Consider the following 24,102-nt stretch of genomic DNA (forward strand, 5'->3'; position numbering starts at 1 on the left):
AAGATATCGTAATCGCAAAATCCGCAGTCAGGACATACTTTCAGAGCCCCACGCCTTCAACGGATGTCAAGGAAACTACAAATCATGAATACCACCATAGAAATCCGTACCTGGAAATCTATCGGCCCACTACCTCTGCTATGGCATCTCATATCTGCACCGGAGGTTGGAACTAATCTGGCTTGAAAATAGGCTCCGCCTTCCGAGAAACTCGACGTGCAGCCTTCAAAGTACGCCCTCAATCGATAGAACATTTCTGCACTGCAATGCAATGCAATGCATCTCGCATACATGTAGTACTAGTACTGTGGGCAATTGATTAACTCACTCTATTGCTGCACTTGCGAATAGAAATCTTTTCATAGAAGCTGAACCATATGTAGATTGTAACCATTAGGGAAGAGTGTCCGAATGGCTTGCATCTCACTTACAGAATGCTATAGTCTATTGAGTCTATTTAAAATATGGAAGAAAACAATCAGGAACGCAATCGATATCACGATTCAGATTTCCCCACCCAAAAACAACCACTTTGGCATTCCTGGACAAAGAAAACCCGATGGGTAGATGGTCCACTTGCTTACCAGCCTTGAAGAAAAACGTCGGAATTTTCAACCCCCCTGTTTTCGTCCACCTCGGCTTCACCCAAACAAAATCATGCACCGAAAATATTGATATTTGTACATTCAATTCCAATGCATTCAAGGCATAGCAATTGAATAACTCAGGAGCTCCTAAATATAGGCATCTAAACCTCGATTCTAATTTTTGATTGTTTGATTTGATACTGAATATTAGAGAGGGTGTATTCTTAGGCGTCTTGTTTTTTTCGCCCATATGAAGCTCGGTTACTGGAATTATCCGTTGATTTTTTTCTAACATCTCCACGAAAGATGTATCTACGCCTCTGGAACAAGTATTTGTGGCCGGTGCAGGCTAAAATTTAGTTGTTCGGAGACAGCACGTACTTGGATGCTGCAAAGTTGTGGCTGCATCGTGTGGCCTGTGTGAATATCTGTGTGTGTTAGTAGCCATGGTATGAAATGTCGGTCTGGTACAACAGCAGTTCATGGATGGAAAAACCTAGAACAGTATAACTGTTCTGCAGCCCAAAAAATCTTGATAATGAGCTATCTCCGACAAAAATGGGTCGTCGTCGACTTCGATTCCATGAAAATCGGTGAGTTCCAAATGAAATGCAGTGTCGAATTCCGGCTTGTGGCTGATTGTAGTTGAAGAAAAGTTCACGAGAGATCCATCAAATAAACTCCAATGCTGATCGGATCTCGGGTTCTATGAAATTCACGACGGATTGGCGAGATTCACAAGGAATATGCAGGGAATTACTGCAACGTACTTCATTTGGAAGGTGGGTCTACCCGTCTTCTGACAACGGTTCGAAAATTGCTGTAAGATAGGCTGATTTAATTTCTACAAAGTGCTGCAGTGGCAACGATATCCGGGAGAGTGGAGTGCGAGTGGGGTGGAAACAAGGAGGCACCGGAAAGGAATTATCTTCAACTTCACTAATATTGATCGTTATCATGTGTCTAATTTTAGCTACCCAATTTTTCCTTCTGCATTTCAATATATTCATCGGGAACAATTGGTTTTTCGAGATCGATGAATAGGTATTATGTTGAACATGCCATCCCGGAGAATTCCTATCTTTCTAAGCTCGTCCAAGAATTGAAATTAATCAATCCCGATTGTTGTGAATGATACCAATTTACATGACATCGGATGCTACTCATACTCATAGACCACCATCATCGCAACCTTGTGATGTTTGATAGCCCACACTTCATTCTGGAACCTAGAGGCTTTCTGTTCTTGAATTCAAACAGAATCTTCGGACCCTTAGACTGTTCGACGTATTGGATTCAGTTTGGTTGTTGAAATAATTCCGTTCGTGAAAGCTCATACCTAGATTGCGTCTGCTATTTTATATCCAACCCTAAAAACAAGAAAATTTCACAGTGAGATATCCCCAAACCTTCCTAAAGCGACCAAAGAATATATTGCATTTGCCTTCCTCGTCGCCTTCCCGCCGATCAAGTATCTCAGAGATACTCCTTTGCTTCGCTTCCTCAGCTCCATCTCCTATTGGCATCGGCTCAAGTCCTTTGTCCTCAATACGTCGTTTGTGAGTATCAAAATTTACATCCTTCAAGATTTTTTTGCCATCCTCTCTGGTTTCTTCCACAAAAGCAACTGATCTTCTCTCTTCGATTCTTGACGTCCTTGATCCAAGACTCAATCCAAAACCAAAATCGCGGGCTATGTTTAAGCCAGGTAAGTCGATAATAGGCTGACCAAACGTCTCTTCATCTGGGAGTGAAAGCGTCAATGACGTTTTAGATCTCAATGCACGCTCTTGTTCTCCAAGTTTGCGCATTTTCACCGGAGAAGGTGGGGATGAAGCTGAGGCATTTGGTGCCAGAGTTTTAGTTACTTCTCTTGTTTCAGAGAAATATTTGGTGGGACAACTCAATGAAGCCGTATGAAGAAACGAAGCTCCAGGGGTAGACGGTCGAGAACTAATCCATGGTGGAGATTTAAGGATTGGAGATTCTGAACCCGTCATATTCCTGTGTCTTTTTCTTTGCTTCTCCTATGCTGAAATTTGAGATTCCGATTCCGGTGTTTGTAAAGAGAAGAGCAGGAAAAGTATGATAAATGAGTTCAAACACGAGGCTCATCTGGGTGTTAGAAAAATCTTAACTAAGACATGTTGTGTTGTGTTGAACCCATCGATGTTACACATGTCAGTCAATGTCTTTGTCTTGGGAAATTGGTGACGGCGTTCTCCTATGAAAGATCGAAGGTTGTGTAAACCTCCCCCTAAAACTGCAAGCGGCAATAAGTTAGTATTTTCATATGACTAACAGTGCGATCAAACTAAGCTCAATTTATACCTCACATATCTTTTCATCTCATCAAAAGAATTGCCAACACCATTAAAACTTGTCGAAAAGATTCCCACTCAGTCTCCCAGTAGCGGCAATACGCTTTTACTATTTGCTCTGCGAAACTTTACTAGATGATACAGGGTAAGGAATCTCTCCAGTCCGGTAGGTCAAAATGTCACCTCACATAACCAATAAACTCTGTATGGCTCCCACACTGATCGCGGTAAAGCTAACCATGTAACCCGCGATCGCAAAGGCATCCTGAATACTATGCTTATAAACTGCCCAAAGAATTCCAAGCAGTAAACTTCCAATCCCAAAGACAATAAAAGCAACTATCCAAATGCTTTTCATGTCCCAACCTTCCACAAACTCTAGTCCCCAGCCAAAGTTTGTAGGCTGTCCTTTTCTACAAGAAAGCTTCTCCTTCAACTTCTTAGGGAATCTGTCAAGACACACAGTATCTTCGTCGGCATGATCGGGATGCAGAAAGAGGTGCATGAGATGATTGTCACCAATTGGGGGAATCACTTCGGGAGGTGCAGGCGAGTAACGATATTCAATGTGGTCGGGAGGTGGTATGACGTCCTTTTGACGCACGTCGATGAGAGAGCTGCGATACATCTCGAAGTGGACAAATTTTATCGATTTGAGAGTCTTCAATGATACCAGGTTCAAGAATCGACCTCTCATTGATTTATAATTAGTTCTAAGTGTATTGAAGAGGGATTGATCAGATTTAGGTTCGAGATTGTGAAGACCCAGCTGCAGGAGTCGAGTAGCGTAGCGGCCAGATGGGTAACATAGAAGAAGATACACATTCTCCACTGGAAGCACTATTGGTTCTACCGTATTTGGATTGTTCGAATCGAGTTGATTCTTTGGTGGTTCGTGGGTGGGTAGGCCAGAAGAGAGGCTTTTTCTCGAGGAGTTCGAAGCCCAGACTGTGAAAATGGAAGATAAGCTATTCGAAAAGGATCTGCTGCAGTCACTGAACCTTGAACTTCGATCTGTACTAGTGTTACCAGATTCGTTATTCGTGAGAGCTTGCTTAAGTCGATTTGCTGCTCCAGGACGGAGTTCAGTGAAATCATCATAAATACTATGTCCACATTTCTGCGGTTATTAGTCCATGATTGAAAGTTTCTGGGACGACGAATTAAACTCACACAGCGCCATTCAATTCGTGTCTTTCCGAGTGCAACTGGCGGTCTTCCCCATATCGAAATCGCATTAGAAAATAGTGCCAACCTTTGCCAGATTGATTCGTATATCTCCGACTGTGTCTCTGCTGATGATAGTTCGAGATATTCCAATTCCATGCGCTGAGTTCTACCTCCCCTTACATCTTTCGGCGCCTCAACAAGTTCTTCCTTGACATCATCAAGTATTTCGGATAATGGAATTGCTAAGTTGTGTGACTTCGAAGATAAACTATTTCGTCGACTGGCTACCATCGGTGTTGATAGAGTCGCCAGCTGTGCTTTTTGTGGATGAATGAAAATCCGTAGTTTCTCCCGAAACAATCCGAAAGCTTGTGAGTCCTTGACAAATAGTTCAAGATGTTGAAAATCATCTGGAGAATCTTCAGAACTCTCAGATACACTATCCGAATCGTCATCTATGTCCAAATCGCACTCCATTTCTGCTTCCTCAATATTCAAAAGATTAGCTGCACCTGAGTCACTGACATTATTTGAATTCTTTTGTCCCTTTTCCTTCCGAAGAGTGCTACAAATCACATGCGCAGAGTTTCTTGCGCGAAAACGAACAAGATGTGCGGCCTGTCGCTGTTCTCGAGTTTGAGCTTCTTTTCGTAATTCGACGGCAAAGCCCTTCAATAGACGGCTAAGATTCCGCTCAAATCGTTCCCGAGACATTCCATTTTCCCGCAACGCATCCTCGCAGAGCGACTTTATGGTCGCATCTTCGAGTAGTAAACGAACTAAGCGGTCAGTCGCAGTCTGAGAGGCCGAGAATGATGACATCGAGGATCCCGTAGCGAGTGACATTGCTGAAAATATACTATCTGCAACCGATACTACGGATTCTGTAGCGGAGAACTCGAAGGAGTTGTCGCTTTGATCGTCAGGAATGTCCTCGATGGGCTGTCCCGAACAAGAATCATTGTTTATGCTATTTTCAGACAATGGAAATGTCGATAGGTTTGAAAATGCCAGGCCTTGATCACTTCGATGGCGCATAAGAAGATCATGAATTGCTTCGATATGGACTTCTCGATGCATCGCTAATGTTGTTCGTGGCCAACCTTTCCCATGCAATTTGCTGTGGACATCCTTCACCAGCGTTCTTATCGCAAGATCCAGTTCATCACCCTCCATTTGACCTAGCCATTGTGACTTCTCTAACATTAACTCTGCCAAATCATATGCCGTCTCCGCCAGCTTCTCTTCAATATCCTGCGAGTCAACAGTCTGTGACTTGGCCGGAACCTCGGGAGTATTTGTCCATTTTTCCACCGATCTTTGATCTTGGGATGGCTTCACAATGTCTTTCAGCCGATCATCAGGCGTATGCTGTTTCATACCATCTTGTTCAGCCATAACAGAGTCAGGTACCTTCCGCTTCTTATCTTGGGATATTAGTAAGTTCGTATTCACATCAACATTGGCTCTATTCACCTCTTCATGGCTTTCTGTTCCGGGACCATGAATAAGAACAGCCCAATCATGATAATTCTCCGACCGTCGAAGTCTCTTGGCAATACTTGTGTCGTAAAAGTCTGCACGGCCCTGGTATCCAGCCGAACTATCCTTTGCCTCCAAAGAATATTCAGACTGAGTAAGGTTGTGAGCTTCGCTAGTTGGACTCATGGACAGGTGGAATTCATCAGATCGATCAGAACTCAAAGTTTGTTCGTTAGTTGAAGCTGTGAAATCTTTTTGGCTTTCGATGAAGGCAGAATCAAGAACTTCTGAATTGAACCCATGTTGCCGTTCGTCAGCAACAGCTTTTTGCTTCTCGTTGACCATGATGTCCCTTTCAACGACCATGCTATCCTGTTTCATGTTAATACAATTTCAATGAGCATAAAATTCTCCACGTACCGTATACTCTCTACTAGACCCATTGTGTGATTTCTTGATGGGAGACAAACTCGACGAATCACTGGACTCTAACTCTGCAATAGTGCGCTCCGCTAGAAAATTTTGCTTCAGAAATTCCCAGCCAAGTTCAGTCAAAGGACGAACATCTTGGATAGTTGTTCTGTATAAGGGCATATTGACTAGCAAATCTTTGGTCAAAGGCGGATCAAGTTCCGCACAACGTCTCTCAATCTCTGCCCTTCTTTCAGCTCTCAACTCCGCGATTTCGAGTGTGGTTCTTTCCGGCATGGGCTTTGTGTATCCATACCCATCATGACCTAATTCAGCAGATAGCTGACTTGAACTCTTTCTGTGGGTATCCATGTTTGATTGATTACCAACACCGAGCGTTTTACTTTCCATGGCATTCTTCCATTGGGTAAACTCTTCATTACTGAAAGGTTTACTAGCAATTGGAGATTTGGACCCAGCCGTGGAAGGTGCCTCGTTACCCCTTTCTTTAAGTTCGGCGCTGTCTTTATTCAATCGTGATACAATATCATCTCCACCTTCCGAGATACTCCTATGATCACGCAACCAATGTGCCAATTCTGACGAAGAATTCTTTTCAATAGCAGCCATGAAAAACTTGATCTGCGAAGATTTATCAGAAGAGGTAGGGTCGATTCCGAAGCTCTTCTCGAATTTGAGATAACGGTAGTGACATTGCTCAGCCGTCTTAGTTCCAACTACCGTTGAGACAGCAGACCAATCTTCCAATCCGAGTCTGGCAATAGTTCGTAGTAAAGAAGCATCTTCGGAGGTAGACCATCGTACAATATTAAATTCATTTTTAGAGCTAACACTGTGCGAATCATCAATGTTTCGAATAGCTTTCCCAAGATCTCGAATATTATTGCTGGTAAATTTTCTCGTACCTGTGAGGTTATCCCTGTACTTGGAATCAGATTGCAAGATATTCAATCCTGGAGCCCCGTCTTTGACTATATCTGGAGATGACTCTACTACCGGAGCAGTCGATTTTCCAAAGAGTCTTTGTGCTTCCTGGAGCTTGCCCTGCTTTTGATAAACATGGCCGAGCCTGTTTGCCGTATTACGAGTTGTGGGGTGATTGCTTCCCAGATATCTTTCAGAATTAGCTAAAGCTTGAACATACATCTCCTCAGCTTTAGTCATATCACCCTGCCGGTAATAGATGCGACCGAGGTTATTTATTACAGCATTGATTAGCAATTGCGTAGGACCGCTGGCATTTTGATAACCATTCAGAGCTCGTAAATACATGTGTTCAGCCTCGACTAGCTTTCCTTGATCGAAATAGACACGAGCAGTATTTTTCACAGTATCAATAGTGGATATATCGTCGGGACCTAATTCTCTTTGCTTGGCCTCAAGAGTTTGTAAAAGAGCCTTCTCAGTTTCCATCCATTGCAATTCCGAATCAATATTAGAAATCGCTGCAGCATGCTCTTTTGACCCATCTGCTTTGAGCTGCTTTGTCCTTCGACGATTCCGGGTATTTGGATCCACCAACAATGGCGTTTCTATGTATTGACGATTTTTCAATCGTCTTTCCATGTCATCACAAAGTCTATCGATTTCACTTCTAGTTTCGTCCGTTGCAGCATATCTCTTTTGTGTTATACGTCGCTGTAGATCGTCAAATTCCCTGCGATGACGGCTCTTCATCTCCTCAAAAGTTTCAAAGGCGTCTATTGTCAAATCATCGCGCTCTGACCGAGATATCTCTACAGGAAGTATTTCGCTTGCTGCGGAAAGCTCTCGGCTATTTTCAGTAACTTGATCTGGATTAGATTGAAATGGTACAGGGCCAACCTCACTATTGACCGCAGAAGGTAGTGCCTCCGAAGATAATGGTTCGCGTCTAAACTTTATCCGAGTGCCATCATCTGAGTCTAATTCTACAGGATCCAAATGAATTGGAGCTGTTTCCAGCCCTACAAAATCGCGAGGTTTCGGTTCACGATGGGAGGAAGAGAGATCGTATCTTTGCATTCTGAACGGAATGCTAGAAGCTTTGACTTCCTCTGAATGCTGCTCGTATCCAGTCTTTTTGCAATTTGTGGATATATGTTTCTAGTTATAAGTCAGATTCGACGGATTCGATTTGGAGTTTCGGGTATACTAGCTTCAAGATCATCATTTGTTGGAAACATTCCCTCACATTTATCACAGTTGAAGGCCAGCCCAGTCGCATGCTTGTATTTGTGCCATTGCAGATCTTTAGCCCTATAAAATGAACGAGGGCATCGATCACATTCAAAGGGGAGCGGCAATTCCACGTAGTCTGTCTGGATATCGGAGCGCATTGCCTGAAAATCGCCATTGTGACTATTGGCTGAATCACGAAGAGTGTCTGATGCAGTGCCGTGTGAGGCTCCACGCCATCGATCTCCCGCTCTATCACCGTCATCAAAATGAATCACGTGGTCCTTCACCTCTGGTAATGCCTCCGGCAATGGCTCCGGAAACGGTAAATCAGCGTCAGACATCGAGGAAGCTGACAATCACAGTTCCGACATGTGATACGAGCGTTAGTGAATCTAGGGAAGTTTGATAAACGACGAACGTTTAAAGCAACAAGGTCGATGGTTAAGATGATGTGTAAACCATAGGTGGGGGGATGAGTACGATTTCTTCAGCCGCCGAACGCTTACATGCATTACATGGGGCTGTGTGGAGTGCAAGGCCGGTTGAGGGCGAAAAGGACTCGTCATTATGCCCAATCGGTGATCATCAAGTCAAAATACTGTAATTAAGCAGTTACATTGACGATTGATGAAGATCATAGAGTCATCAGATAAACCAAAAAATGTTTGGTTCTGGGGCAAGGAGACGAGTGAACTGGTGAGCAAATCATTCGAATGTAATGTTAGGCAGTATGTCCTCCGGTGAAATTAAACTTGCAGGGAAACTTGTTCTGGAACGCAATCATTATCAATAGAAGATAGTTATAGAAAGATTGCAGTCTTTCTATTAGATATAATAGGAAAGATTCCGAAAGATGCATAAATTTCTGATCATGGATTTTTGGTTTATGGGAATTGTTGTTGCTGTTGGAAAGACGTGCCGAGATTATCTTTTAGGCTTTGATTCATTCTGTCTGTCGGTGCGAGTTTATGGCGCTAGCGAGAGCCAAGGTAAGCTTAATTACCACCGTCTCCAAAATCTACTTTCCGCACATGTTGTAACTTATACATACAGTTACATCAATTTCCATTATTTTCATACTCATCCCTCATCAATATTTCGATCGTGATTATCTCATCCTGTATTGCAATTCTAGCAGTTCATACAGAGTGGCCAGGAAGAGGGATTGCAAGCTTGGAAGCGAGTGAGAAGGGAAGAAAGCTGTATAAGAAGATGGGATTTGAACATGTATCGAACAACATACTTACAAATGATGTCTGTTTGATCTCCATCGTTGCAGCGAGAACACACTCACAACTTTAGGAGTCAACGTTCGTATCAAAATAGATGGATGATTCTTCCACTCGGAATATTAGAAATCCGGATGATTATCCTGATATGGAGCGGAACGCCTTTTTGCTATAAGAATAAATGGTACTGGTACGGAGAATCATGCCCCAATATGACATTTGAATGCCCCCAGCTTATTCTTTGACTTGATTTCTCCATTACAAGTGGTCATCATCAATAGATAATTGGCTTCGCCAACTCAATGGGTGTGAATAGGCGCAAATGTTAATCGGGCGCAGTAAGCCACATTTTACATCAGAATAATGGACCATGATAAGCAGAAGATGTTGTTATATATTCAACCTGAAGCTCAAATGTCGGTCGGCAAATTTCGTTAGCAACATGCAATTGATATCATGTTTAAATGATCTCTGAAAATTCTTCCATTCAATTTGCATTCACAGTCGTTCGTTTCATCATATCGAGTTTTTTGTTAAAATGAAGTTTCCTAATATTACAACAAGTTTTGCTGTGCTCAGCGTACTTAGGGACTTGGCATGCGGTAAGCTTAAGCGCAACCCCAATAATAAAAAGACACCACTACCACTGCCAATGTAACGACTAATAAAGCTTCACAGTCTCCGCCCTTGTAGTTTTTGCTCCTTCCGATGGCCCAGTCTATTCCCTGGGCCTTCCTTCGACAACAGTTTCGGCTGGCACCGGAAATATATATTTTCAGCTCAGCGCACCGGATACATATCAATGGGCTGCACTAGGTATTGGGCGCACCATGGCCGGTGCATATATGTATATAATGTACAGCGATGGCAATGGAAACGTTACCATTAGTGCGAGGGCTGGAGGACAAGGTCACGTGGAGCCAAAGGTAACTGGAGGGCCAGGAAGCCAGGTGCAATTGCTCGAGGGTAGCGGAATTACCGGAGGAGTGATGAGAGCGAATGTTCTGTGTAGGTTCTGCTATATTACCCGGAGACCTTAGTTTCTGAACTTCAGGAGCAAACTGACAATATTGATACGGATTTCTTTGTCAACAATCAGTGTAAGCTGATGGGCATAAATTAGGTACAAACTGCCCTCTTCCATCCACAACATCCACTGCTTCACCATGGATAGCAGCTTGGAACTTAGGCTCTCCAATTGACAGTACTTCGCCTTCGTATGCTATAAAACAGCACGGCGATAGCAGCTACCGGCAATTTACTTATGATCTCACAACTGCTGTAATTGAATCGGATGAGAACCCATTTTTATCTAATGGTACAATTCCATCTACGTCGGGAAGTGGAAGTGAAGAGCGTGGAATATCGGCCTCAACACTTGACGCCTATAGTATTGCTCATGGCACTATAATGAGTGTTACCATGGTTATTCTCTTCCCACTAGGCGCGATGCTCATGACTATGTTTGGGAAATGGTGGATTCACGCAGCCTTTCAAACATTCAGCTTGGTGATGCTGATTGTTGGTTTCGGATTGGGTGTGAAGTTGGCGACGTTCAAGGATTATGTATGTACTTTCGTATATCCACCATTGAATTTATTGCTTTGTTATGGAGTTCCGAATTCAATATTCAAATTCACAATGAAATAACTGACATATATTAGCTATTCAGGAATCAAGGCAAAGCGCATACAAGCTTTGGTCTAGCTCTCTTTGTTCTCTTAATTATCCAGGTTATCGTAGGCCTCATTCATCACCTCGTTTACCGAAAACAGCATGTTAGAGGATTTCTGGGCTATATACATGTTTGGTATGGCCGTTCTCTACTAATTCTGGGAATTATCTGCGGTGGATTAGGATTGAAATTGGCAAGAAATACCAAAGGTGGTGAGATCGTGTATGGAATTCTGGCGGGGTTGGTCGCCATGTCTTATTTTACAATATTGGTGTTGAGAAATATGGGAAAGTCTGTGGGTAATAAAGAGATAAGGAACGGAAGTGGCAAGGAAGGAAGAAACGTTGGAGAAAGAATTCCGATGCAGGGCAGGATACTGGCTACGACCAAGCATGATAGCGAGCGGTTTCCGGCGACTAGTCGATCATAAAGATTTGTAACAAGTAGACATCTTCTTGGAGGAAGAAGTGCCCTAGACAATGCGCAGTGTGCAAGTTTAAGCAAAGGATACTTCGTATACGATATAAAGCTATGTGTGATCCCCGGGATGGTGCCATCGAACGTGATGTCGAAAGTGTGCGCATACACATGATGCAAGGTGCACTTGGAACTGACATAAATTCTAACATTTGGGTAATTGGTCTATACTTGTATACATATGTAGATTTCGACTTCTCAAGTTAGTCCAGTAGTAAGTGTATTTTAAGTGCACCAGAAGACTACATCGGTGACTTCTGGAGAATGGGATGTATCGTCAGGGAAATTGTCACTGTGCGCCTAGCCGAGTTTTCATCAGGAGTTTCCAAGTCAATCATATTTATCAATATGGCTTGAATTTTTGGACACATGACAGAGATTTCCCGCAGCTTGAGCCTTTAAAAGGATGATTGTCTTTTTATCATTCTCTCGATATTTATTGATTCGAATTGGAAAGTATGATGCCATTATTTTCGTGCTTCCCGGGTCTATTTTCTACATAATAACCAATCCTTTAAATTCATTATTCATTGCATCATTTTAGCCTTAATCATTAATTGAAGCCTCAATTCGTTTCAGTATGATTTTTCCACCTTCAAAGAAAATTCCACTCAAGCCCACTTCAACACCCAATCACTACTCCAAGCTCCATCACTCGTGACGTTGGATAAATCTTTGATGTCAAGGACCTGGCTGGTAGAATTATACATCCATCCACTAGTGAGACTAACACCATTCAATGTGACGTTACTGACACTTGACAAAATACCCATGATGGTGATATTTGCAAGTGGATTATTGTCAATATAACTACCTCGACCTGATGCGTATAGCGAATTCTGCGTCATTGAGAAATCGACCCAAAGAGTAGCATTTGGAGCCAGAGATTCTCCATCATCTAGGTAAAGTTCACCAATAGCAGTTCCTTCTAAGCTGGATGCAACCAACAAGCCCCATGGATTATTTCTACATTCTTGAGTCGTCAATGCAGGCTCTTGAATCGGAAGAATGGAACCACCCCGAATGTAAACAGGAATATGACCAAGTGGTGCGTCAATTGTGATATTTTGACCAGGAGATGAAGTGATAGCAGATTGATTATACCAATCATACCAGACCTGCCCTTTTCCTGATCCAGGGAATACACCGTCGACGGTAGTAGCGCCTTGTTCTAATACAGGTGTGACCATGATATTTGGGCCAAGTAAGAATTGTCGATCCGCAGACGCTAGAGTGGGGTCATTGGGAAATTCCCAGGCGAGAGCGCGCATGACGGTTGATCCAGTAGAATGAGCCATATAGAACGTAGTATAAATATATGGAAGGAGAGTATATCTGATTGTAGTGGCTGCCTTAGTTGCATCGATGACAGATGCCCACACATAAGGTTCTTGAGAGGGGGCGGCTAAAGTGTTATGATTTCTGTAAAAAGGGAAAAAGGCAGAGACTTGCATCCAGCGGTTGCAGAGCTCTTCGTCAGAATTGCCAGAGAAACCACATGTGTCTGCACCAAACATAGGAATTCCGAATAAAGAGAACGACAGAGCTTGGGGAATGGAGAAGAACATGTAGGCCCACAGAGAATAGTTGTCGCCACCCCAATGTCCAGCCCATTTCCCGGATCCTGCAAAAGTAGAACGACCAATGATAAATGGACGTTTGGATGGAGAGACATTTAGGAGGGCGTTGTAAGTTGCATTCAAAATTTGGTGTCCAAACAAATTATGATAGTCATATTCTTGAGTTCCACCGTGATGTGTTGCATTTGGTGAGACGGCATGAACATCTAATGAACCTAAGAAATTGTTGATGGTATACGGAGGGTAAACTATATCGCGGACTCCTGGTGTGGGCGTTGTGCGGATGTAACTTGTGGATTGAGACGATGATGACGCTGATGATGTAGCGTAAGCGGAGGACTGACTGGCTGAAGAAGAAGATGCAGCTGCGGCTTCAGTAGCATTAGTAAGATTAAATCCTTCTGGGTAGATAAAGTCGATATTCCCTGGTTCGCCCGGTAGAAGGAACGGTGGATGGACGGGATTGAGAGTAAGATTATCGCTACCGCATGACCCAACACAGAAAGAAGAGACTTCGCTCATGTCAATCCAAATTCCATCGAATGAAAAGTTTGAATGCCATGCCGTCAGTTCGTCTGACCACCATTGATGTGCTCCAGTGCCATTCAACACGGATCCAATCCAATCGGGGAAAACTGTGTACCCAGGCCATACACTTCCTATGTACAAGCTGCCATCGGGGTTCAACATAAAACTGTCGGTTGCATTGCCACGATTAAAAGGCGGGTATGCATCAGTTTCATTTTCTGGATTAGGAATGTAGATTGCAGAGTCAACAATTGGAACAATATGTTGTCCATTACCGTGAAGTTTCGAAATGAATTCAGCACCTTCAGAATATCCAAATCTGACTTCATCGACTTCAAAGTCACGGTATTGATTCATGTAATCAATATCCAACCAGATCGTTTCTAACGGGAGACCAAAATTTGCAAAATTGTCTACTACTTTGCCAAGTTCAGTCCAGTTTGCGTAGCCCCATCGACATTGATGATATCCAAAGGTAAAATATTGTTGCATCGCTGGGAGCCCAATTGCACTCATTTGATATGCTTTGGTGACTTTTTCTTGTGTTGGACCAGCATAGAAATAAAGATCAATACTCCCACCGAGAGTCCTCCAAGTGATATTTGATGGTTTCATCAAGACTTCCTGGCCATGGGCATTTCGCTGATAGACACCGTGAGTGTAGGAAACGTAGTCTGCAGTGACATTTGTTGCATTTGCGACATATGTCATGTTTCCAGTACTTGCATCAACCTCGTAGTATCTTGTGTCAAGATAAATTCCATGATTGCCGTAAATATTTGCGTCAATATTATCACCAACATCAGCGGCCCAGAAAGTACGAGTAAAGTTATTGCCCATACGAAATCCATGGATAGATTCCCCCAAGCCATAAAGATTGTAATTTTCTGGCAAGGAACTAATAAATTCGATAAATTGGTTTTCGTAAATTAATTTAGAACCCTCTGTAGAGAAGAGAACATCGCCTGTGGATTGACGAAAGATTGAAAACGAAAAGGTTGGATCATTGCTCCATAAAAAGCTAAGATCACTATCCAGAGCGGTAGAATTCGCGTCGGCATCAATGGAGGGCTTCTCTACAAGGGACTCTGGAAGAATGAACCAAGAGCTGTTTGAAGGTCCAACATAAGTAGGAACGATCTCCACGTGAAGACGATCTTTCGATTGATATTCTACTGTCAGATTGAGAGAATCCACATCCGTTCCGTAGACATTGCAGGCATCGCCAGCTAATGTTAAGAATGCCGTCCACCCGTAATGAGTTCGCTTGATATCTGATGCCGTATAGCCCGGACAAACATCTTGCGCATTGACTGCTTGCGGATCTTGGATATTTGGGATAACAGGTGCGCTCACATCAACCGAAGCTGGAAGTGTATAAACGGAACGATAACTTGTAGTGGTATTCGATTGTGGAGATGTTGGACTTTGCGCATATGTTGTGTGAAGAATTGCTGCGGCAAAGGCAGCAACTGTGACACCAAGCTTACCCCCCATCGTTCCTCGAACGGGTTTAAGGTAGTGATAAATAAGGTGAAAAATGAGAAGCAGGAGAAGAAAAGTCCATAGACCAAAGGATGATGGAGAAACTGATAATTGAGAAAGGAAAGAGTTGATGATAGCTTCCAGAGAACAATCGAGAGAGTTTATATAATGCAACCACCCCTCCTCCGCACTCCGCCTTTCGCCAACCCCGCCACAGATTAGATCCCGTATTAAATAGATCAACGTCATGGAAGGAAAAAGACTTACTAGATCAAAGGATGTGATGTTGGGAGACCTTGTTAGCTGTGGATAGGAGCTTGACACCTTTGAAATAGGGCATGTACAAAAGGGCCGAAATGTATGCAAGAAGTGATGGCATATACTTCGGACGGGAATATATCGACCAATGTAGAAATGATCAACAGGTCGATGTTTTTGAGAGAATCATGTGATGTCGAAGTGTACTTGTGAGAGGAGTAGCAAAGTAGCTGAGAGTGCCAATTAGCACCTAGTAGTAGAGAGTAGTAGCAGACCGTAGGTACGTATCATGTAGTGGGTGGATCTGTTGGGGAATTGTGAGTAAAAGTTTCAGCGAGCAATTTGTGGGATAATGTGGCTCGAGTGTGGTGATAAACGCGGGATGGTGGGAATATGGGAATGTGGGGTTAGAAACGGCCGGGGAACGAGGGGAATTAGTGCAAAGCGGCAGAATTGACCTAGCACGTGCTTGGGTAGTGCGGGACTAAGTATATCCGACCGAACCTTATAACGTAACCAAACGGGTACACAGAACAATACACAAGAAGGTTTTTGCGAAGAATATGGCGAAGGATATCGCGAAAAATACAACGAAAAATATGGCGGAGTGGAAACTTCTGCGAATATCGAATGCTGTGACCGGATTATTCTTCATCTTCTTCATTCTTTCCATGTAAACATTCAGGCAAGAGAGCAGCCCATACCGTGGCTCTGAGACCCGCGAGGTAGATACTTCTCGAGAGCATCCCTACATAACTTTATGCCACAGTGACGAAGAAAGCCATCGGCAACCTTACTGTACACCGATTCACGCAAATAGAGTCCTACATTGACCTATGCATCGAGTATACTTCAATACGCCACGAATTCAAAGTAAGGTATATCGAGTACTGGTTGTTCAATCGTGGCAATACCTACCCAAGCGTGCCAGGTAAGGTAAGCGTACCAAATCATGCCAAACTACCTACCGAAGGGAGAAAAGAAAAATAATAATTACATAGGTAGTTACGGTAAAATGGGTTTCTGTCTTCTTCGATACTTCTTATGCCAATGATGCGCAAATCATTGACAACCGACGTTGTCAACTTGACATAAACTAGCAAATAAAGCATCGAACTACCGAACTATCGATCATCACATCTTTGGGATGGGAGTCGGGCCGGCACATTATTGGCAACAATTTCATACTCTTTGGTATCCCACTTACTTTGAGTCAACATTAACTTCGTCTCTTTAGGATCATCATTGTCCAAAAGTCGCTACATTCTTCGCTCAGTCTTCAACGGACTCCAATCAAGTGGACTTCTTGCGAATTTAAACTATTTCTTCGTCGTGAACGAAGTGCGAATTGGATTACTTATTGTACGACTACGAAACAATCAAACCGCCGGCTCCGAGCCCAACACAGAAACATCAACGGGCATCGCGTATGTTTCGTCTTTCATCTTCATCTTCGATAATATACAAAGTCTTCTGGCATACGGTCCTGAATCGCGATGGCAAGCTGTGGAAGAGGAAAAGATATCTAACACAATTGCCATTCTGCAATCCACTGCTGGAGCTAAACAAGCAAATAACCAAACAAACAATGTATGAGAGTTTAGGGAAGTTACAATGGGGCTGAAATATGGATTATAATACTGCCATGGAAGATTACGTCGTACCATTTTCTCGGGCTTAGCTGCCTCGGTGACTTTGTGCCATGAGAATTGATACCCGATTTCTCAACCACGAACGCCGCAGTCTATGTAATAAGTGCTGGGTCGGATGATCTTCAAATACCTGTGAAACCCATCCATAAGCATCTGTCTTCTTATCATCATGGACGCGTTGACAAATCACATTTCGGTCGAAGATTCGCATCTGTCTTTAATTGCAGCAAGAATAGACAATATGCCACTGACTATCGGACTCTGAGTCGAAAGCATGCTGGTTGACACTTCTTACGGCATATTCAACGTTACCTAAGTTACCTAACACTTGGCGTGCCTGAATATTGCTGGTCTGTTTCAGATCAAGATGTCAAAATGGCACCACTCTGCAGGAAATACGCCAATTCTGTCAAAGACCAAGACTGTGAGTTGCGTGCTTTACTTTTGATAATAGTAATCTTTATTCTCACATAGTCATGCGGATACATTATACCTCGAATGTCACACAAGGTACAATTATGTATTACTACAAGTAATAAAAACATGGTTATCCTGGTAATCCTATTTCATCAACTTGTTCAACATGGCATTTCGTTTGGACTTCTTTGACATTATTCATCCATCCTCTTAGTTTTGTGGAGTTTGCAATCTTTCAGATGAACATTCAAATACCGATATTCGATGTGGAGGTCCTTGTTGAAAATCATCCGTGTTCGAGACTATCTGATAATCTTTTGCTTACCAACGTCGAATTCATGACGAAAGCCAAGCAGCATTCATATATTCTTAATTTACATTTTTGATCTTTTTACTGGGGATGAGTTCGGAGCTCCACAAATCCTTTGCCTTTTTTTCGCAGAGCTTTCGGACTTCCGTTTATGATTTTTTTTTTAATAAAATTTCATTGGGTGTCACTCAATCTGCGAGCGATTGGTTTCAATGGTTCATCCTCTTCTTTCAATTATAGTGTAATTATCTCCTGTCAAACTTCATTCTGATGATAAGACACAAGCTAGTAGCTTGAAGCCTCGAACAACAATGCTTACAAAGGACAATACTTTGTGGGGACCAATTGTGTATCACCACAAGGTGGTTTATATTGCTTTGCCAATCTTCTGGGGATCAAAAATGACTCCATTTGACTTTTCTGCGCACCCACATGCCACCACTCATCGTTCATTTGACTCTCTGCGCATCCACATACCTCCGCCCATCGTTGATCCTTTCTTTGAGCCTGTGAGCTTGTCTTCATTCGAATTTTTACCTCTGATATATTTTCCCATTATCAAGCAGAAACTAATCCTCAACCCCTGTTCCATCATTCTCGCGTTGCCCCAGCCAAAGATTGTATCATGGATTTGGTAGGCCTTGAAGATGATGTATTGCTTCTGGAATTATTTTTGGAAATCTATTTAGCTTCTTTTCATCCTGTCACACAAGCTTCGCCACGCGTCAAACATTTGTGCATGATTCAATTTGAGACGGTGCCATGTTGATGATCTCGAATGGTCTGCAAAATCCCTTGGCTTCTCCAATCGTTCACTAGTGGTTTCACGGACTCACACTACAGCCTCTAAGTGAAGAACAATTTCATACCACAAACAACGATCTGAATAATTCTATTAAAATTCGAAAACTCTAGTGAATTATTTGAAATCTATGTTTATGATATAAAATCATAGAAATAACATATTCTATCAGAATTGAATTCAAAAAAGAGAATTCAAGCTTTAATTATAGAATTTACTTCTCACAAAAGTATCTTAATACAGAAATATATTATTACAGGTGTTAAGATCAAAAGCTTTTAAATTTGAATAATTTTTTTAATATTATTATATTCTGACACTTAATAAACTACTATTGATAATTTAACTAATTTGTAATCAGTTTTCAAATTTCAATCGAATTATTGGAATCGCTGTTTTTTGTGTGAAATCATGCTTGACTGTCATACTGCCTCGTGAGTCTACACCCACCGGTCGTCTAATTGTTGATTTTGCTTATGGATTTTCCATGCCATGGTGTTGATGGAGCCTTTTATCTGCCGGGTCATGACTTTGAGGAAACATCGAAAGCACCAATCGAGAGACTGGCAGGCGATCATATATTTGTTTGGATCCAGGATTAACGTCCCCAACAGCCGAGTGTCGTGGGCTGCATTATTAGTTCATTTTTCATTACCCAAGAAACCTTCCATGATTTTCCTTGCCGATTCCCTGCATATGCTTTTTGAAAAAGTCAATTGATAATTAATTCATTTTTGTCATTGGCTTACGATCGAAATTCGTGCCACGCACAATTTTATTTGCCTTATTAGTAACACCTACGCAACACCTGCGTTTAGTTGCATGGTAGGCGATGTCTCGGCTTCTTATTGATGAGTGATCTGTGATTCCAAGGGTGTGGTTCCATGCGTTTGTCTGGAAGCTTGATTTGCGTGATTTGATTTCTCATGGATCCATCGAGGAGGGGATGCAATCATCCTACCTTGCGGTTATTCCAGTACTTCTCAGGAATTGGCGCCATAACTTTCTAGTTATATAAAGGCTCTCTGAACTCACCTTCTCACTATTTTGTAACGTTAGCTTTTCTTTGAAGCCAGCAGACTTGTATCATAGATTTCGTTAAGATGTACTTGGCAACAGTCCTAAGCCTCGTAGGCTTAGTCACCGCTCAATGTCCATACGGAATGGACAAGCAACCCCAAAAGCGCGAACCTAAAGATTCTCAAACCAGTAGTTCTAATTTTCTAGACCAGTTCACATTAAATGACACCAATACATACTTCACTACCGATGCAGGCGGGCCTATACAAGAGGACACCAGTTTAAAAGCTGGTGCAAGAGGCCCGACACTACTTGAAGATTTTATTTTTCGTCAAAAGATACAACATTTCGATCATGAACGGGTATACGATTATTTATCTTTAGTCAATGATTCTACTAACTTATTGTAAAGGTACCAGAACGTGCCGTACACGCCAGAGGTGCCGGTAAGCACTGCGTTATATCTTTGGGTAGATTATTACTGACATTCTTGTAGGTGCACATGGTATTTTCACAAGTTATGGAAATTATAGCAACATAACGGCAGCTAGCTTTCTGAATCAAGAAGGTAAAGAGACACCCGTCTTTGTACGATTTTCTACTGTTGCCGGAAGTCGAGGTAGCGCTGATACTGCACGCGACGTCCATGGTTTTGCTACTAGGTTCTATACCGATGAAGGGAATTTTGGTAACAACAAATTGTTCTCATCTCAATAATGCTGAAAACTTACGAAATTCTAGATATTGTTGGGAATAATATTCCTGTTTTCTTCATTCAGGATGCAATCCTTTTCCCCGACTTGATTCACGCTGTCAAACCATCTCCAGACAACGAAATACCTCAAGCAGCAACAGCACACGATTCTGCTTGGGACTTTTTTAGTCAGCAACCAAGTTCACTGCACACACTCTTTTGGGCCATGGCCGGAAACGGAATTCCAAGATCATTCCGCCACATGGATGGATTTGGTATCCACACATTTCGCTTGGTTACAGATTCTGGTACTTCCAAACTGGTCAAGTGGCATTGGAAGAGTAAACAAGGAAAGGCAAGCTTGGTCTGGGAGGAAGCTCAGGTACTCGCGGGAAAAAATGCAGATTTCCACAGAAAAGATTTGTGGGATGCTATTGAGAGCGGCAATGGCCCTGAATGGGAACTCGGGATTCAGATCGTGGAGGAAGAAGATGTGTTGAAGTTTGGATTTGATCTTTTGGACCCCACCAAGATCCTTCCTGAAGAGCTTGTTCCAGTCCAAAAGATTGGAGTCATGAGATTAAATGCCAATCCTCGAAATTACTTCGCGGAAACAGAGCAAGTTATGGTAAGAGATTTTCTGCATCCTGAAAGACTAGCCTATTCAAAACTTTGGATTGAAGTCAAACAACCAAAGACTTTAAAATTTCTAAACGATTTAATTGTTGTTCTGTTATTCGGGCTATTTGAAACAATATGGAAGTTATCATGCTGATAGTAGGTAATTTAGTTCCAACCAGGGCACATAGTGCGTGGTATTGATTTTACGGATGATCCACTTCTTCAAGGACGCATCTTTTCATACTTGGATACACAACTAAATCGTCATGGTGGACCAAATTTCGAGCAATTACCTATCAATCGCCCAATTGTTCCTGTTCACAACAACAATCGCGATGGTGCAGCGCAGCAATATATCCCTCTTAACACAGCTGCTTATTCCCCTAACACTCTCAATGATGCGGCTCCAAAGCAAGCAAATCAAACAGTGGGTAGAGGATTCTTCACAGCTCCTGGAAGAACGGTCTCAGGTCATCTAGTAAGAGAGGTGTCGTCAACCTTCTCAGACGTTTGGTCTCAACCCAGGCTATTCTACAATTCTCTCATCCCAGTAGAACAACAATTCCTCATTAACGCGATCCGATTCGAAACGTCCCAACTTACATCCAGCGTTGTGAAATCAAATGTTCTCATTCAGTTGAATCGCGTTTCACACGATCTTGCTGCACGCGTCGCTTCAGTTTTGAATCTACCAGTTCCAGAAGCAGATAACACTTACTATAATGATAACAAAACTTCCTCCATCACAATATTTGGCAATGAACTCCCAACGATAGCAACACTAAATGTCGGAGTGTTGGTGAGTGTTAAGAACAATGCGACTTTAACACAAGCAGCCAATCTTGCAACATCGTTTTCGACATCCGGGGTAAACGTCAAAGTCATAGGAGAAATCTTGACAAACGGAGTAGATGCCACTTATAGCGCATCGGATGCGACACTGTTTGATGGTATTATTGTAACTGATGGTGCCGAGAATTTGTTCACAAACGGTTCAAAATCAACGTACTTCCCGGCTGACCGACCTCGTCAGATCTTGTTGGATGCGTACAATTGGGGAAAGCCTGTGGGAACTTTGGGAAATGCGAGAACGTCATTAAATGTTGCGTCAATCTCCACTAAACCAGGCGTGTACAGTAATTCAACGAGTGTGAGTGGCCTTGTTAAGGAGTTTGAAGCCGGATTGAAGACTTTCAGGTTCGTCGATAGATTTGCCTTGGATGATTGAGAGAATCTGCCTATGGCTGGCTTGAAAGATGTATCTTAATCTTAGCTCTTGTTCAATTAGTAATATAAAACAAATGTTCATAATAACTGTAAGAAAAAAACGTAGTGTTTTGGCTCAATAAAATTTGTATGTCTAGAAATCTGATATTTCTGAACTACTTTTTTGACGAAATTGACCATGAATTCGATCGTCACTTAAATCTATCTTCTCACAACATGTATGATGTTATGGAATATATTATACTTGATTGTAATTTAATTCAAGAGACAAAACGAGATTCAAGGGTAAAATTTCAATGCCCAGGATCAAATATTACCTTGTGTACCTGCATTTTATTGAAGATATCATATCCTTCGACTACTTCACTCAAGGGCATGATTTTGTCAGTCATGAAACTGTATTTTGTCAGAATTCTACTTAGAAAGTTTCAAGATCGTATTGGAGGAACTTACTCCAGTTTATGTTGGTTCTTTCTGAGAACCTCCATAGCTTGCGGGAAAACACTTCGGACAGGACATCGTCCAAATTGTGATTTCACGTTCTTCCCATAAGCCTCCATGCCTGACCAAGGAATTTCATCTTGCTGTACACCTATAATCACAGTTTATTAACAAGTTGTCCTTTCTAAGCCAAGAAGTTTACTCACCGAAGCTTGCGATTGTTCCCCATGGCCGCAGCAAGTCAAATCCAGTTCTCAGCGCATCTGCATGACCGACACCCTCAATTACACAATCAGCCCCTCTCCCCTCGGTCAATTCTTTTACTCGCTTTGTCAATCCTTCTTTGTTCGTCTGATCGTTCCATGGTTCTGCGCCCAACTTTTTGGCCAATTCCAACCGACTGTCCACACGATCAATAGCGATCACGATTTTTGGTTTATACTCCAAAGCATTGATTAGGGCACAAAGGCCAACCGGTCCACACCCGATTAAAACCACAACACTATTGCTTATGGTTTCTTGCGACATTCCATCAAAAGCATTCCTAGCCGCAAAATATCCGGTAGGGAAGATGTCCGCCATCAGCACCAACTTTTTCTCATCAATGCCCTCCGGAGCTTTTACAGCTGTTGCATCTGCCAATGGCACTCTCATATACTCGGCTTGACCACCATCTAGTAATGGACATCCGAATAACAAACATTTTTCGCATCGCGATGAATATCCTCTCATACAATAGAAACATTCACCACAAGACACGGTAAATGGCATGACAATCAAGTCGCCTTTCTTATGTGTCTTTACATCGTTTCCCAACTCAACGATTGTGCCTGTAGTCTCATGACCCATGATGAAGCCCGTCTTCGAGGCTTGATGTCCCCTGAAAACGTGCAGTTCACTGTGAAATCAATCAATTTCGATCTTCATGGCCAAAGATGTACAATGCAAGGTTGACTTACCTTCCACATAATGCCGAGTATTTGACCTTGATTATCACGTCCGTTTGATCCACGATCTTTGGCATGGGTCGATCTTCTAGTCGAACATCGAGTGTTCCATGAAATACCACGGCTTTCATAGTATCTTGGGTCATTTTGATGAAAGGCTTCGATGTTTGTTCTTATGATTTTGAGTGTTCTAAAAGGGGCCAAGGATTGGATTATTTCAAAATCTTGTGAGAAGTCAATATAATGAAAGGCTTTCTATATTACCTCGGAAACTTGCTCAATCGATTATTTAACTTAGTTGCCGGGATATGCGGGGTGATCAATTCGAGGAGGGGTAATTAGTGGGGGGGCAAATTTGATTCTTACCAAATCCTCTCGGAAATCATCTTCTAGCTTGGGTTGACATGGTTGGGTCCGATTAGTCAGTTTACTTAAACCTATTCAAAAAATTTGGGGCGTCAGGCGTTTTTATGATGTGCGGAATTGACCCCTCCAGTCAATCATCGACATGGAGAGAATTTTAGAATGTTGTTTATTACATCGAGCACATACAACCTACAGCTTGGACTGGCTCAAACATAGAATGT

At 42.4% G+C, this 24,102-nt stretch overlaps 6 protein-coding genes across 6 annotated transcripts; 2 read left to right on the top strand and 4 right to left on the bottom strand.

The window, feature by feature from the left end:
* Window positions 1-1,512: 1,512 nt before the first annotated feature.
* BCIN_11g06410 (hypothetical protein) lies at window positions 1,513-2,959 on the bottom strand. Its single transcript, XM_024696138.1, has 2 exons — window positions 2,919-2,959; window positions 1,513-2,850 (listed from the first exon to the last, which is right to left on the bottom strand). The coding sequence occupies exon 2, from the start codon at window positions 2,585-2,587 to the stop codon at window positions 1,958-1,960; it is 630 nt and encodes a 209-aa protein (XP_024551942.1). The 5' UTR covers window positions 2,588-2,850; window positions 2,919-2,959; the 3' UTR covers window positions 1,513-1,957.
* Window positions 2,960-3,015: 56 nt separating this feature from the next.
* On the bottom strand, window positions 3,016-8,570 carry BCIN_11g06420 (hypothetical protein). Its single transcript, XM_024696139.1, has 5 exons — window positions 8,131-8,570; window positions 5,981-8,077; window positions 5,555-5,932; window positions 4,082-5,500; window positions 3,016-4,028 (listed from the first exon to the last, which is right to left on the bottom strand). Exons 1-5 carry the CDS (start codon window positions 8,491-8,493, stop codon window positions 3,093-3,095), a joined length of 5,193 nt encoding a protein of 1,730 aa, XP_024551943.1. The 5' UTR covers window positions 8,494-8,570; the 3' UTR covers window positions 3,016-3,092.
* Window positions 8,571-9,629: 1,059 nt separating this feature from the next.
* BCIN_11g06430 (hypothetical protein) lies at window positions 9,630-11,612 on the top strand. The gene is made up of 4 exons (XM_024696140.1): window positions 9,630-9,983; window positions 10,060-10,389; window positions 10,505-10,947; window positions 11,046-11,612. The coding sequence occupies exons 1-4, from the start codon at window positions 9,920-9,922 to the stop codon at window positions 11,484-11,486; spliced, it is 1,278 nt and encodes a 425-aa protein (XP_024551944.1). The 5' UTR covers window positions 9,630-9,919; the 3' UTR covers window positions 11,487-11,612.
* Window positions 11,613-11,983: 371 nt separating this feature from the next.
* Window positions 11,984-15,267, bottom strand: BCIN_11g06440 (hypothetical protein). Its single transcript, XM_001548240.2, has one exon. The coding sequence runs from the start codon at window positions 15,136-15,138 to the stop codon at window positions 12,145-12,147; it is 2,994 nt and encodes a 997-aa protein (XP_001548290.1). The 5' UTR covers window positions 15,139-15,267; the 3' UTR covers window positions 11,984-12,144.
* A 4,366-nt stretch (window positions 15,268-19,633) lies between these two features.
* Bccat2 lies at window positions 19,634-22,208 on the top strand. The gene is made up of 5 exons (XM_024696141.1): window positions 19,634-19,947; window positions 19,998-20,031; window positions 20,082-20,273; window positions 20,327-20,907; window positions 21,070-22,208. Exons 1-5 carry the CDS (start codon window positions 19,669-19,671, stop codon window positions 22,126-22,128), a joined length of 2,145 nt encoding a protein of 714 aa, XP_024551945.1. The 5' UTR covers window positions 19,634-19,668; the 3' UTR covers window positions 22,129-22,208.
* A 143-nt stretch (window positions 22,209-22,351) lies between these two features.
* On the bottom strand, window positions 22,352-23,740 carry BCIN_11g06460 (hypothetical protein). The gene is made up of 4 exons (XM_001548236.2): window positions 23,528-23,740; window positions 22,775-23,466; window positions 22,581-22,719; window positions 22,352-22,523 (listed from the first exon to the last, which is right to left on the bottom strand). The coding sequence occupies exons 1-4, from the start codon at window positions 23,659-23,661 to the stop codon at window positions 22,421-22,423; spliced, it is 1,068 nt and encodes a 355-aa protein (XP_001548286.1). The 5' UTR covers window positions 23,662-23,740; the 3' UTR covers window positions 22,352-22,420.
* Window positions 23,741-24,102: the final 362 nt, after the last annotated feature.

The sequence above is a fragment of the Botrytis cinerea genome, chromosome 11 (genome assembly GCF_000143535.2).
Source record: "Botrytis cinerea B05.10 chromosome 11, complete sequence".
Taxonomy (NCBI): Eukaryota; Fungi; Ascomycota; class Leotiomycetes; order Helotiales; family Sclerotiniaceae; genus Botrytis; species Botrytis cinerea.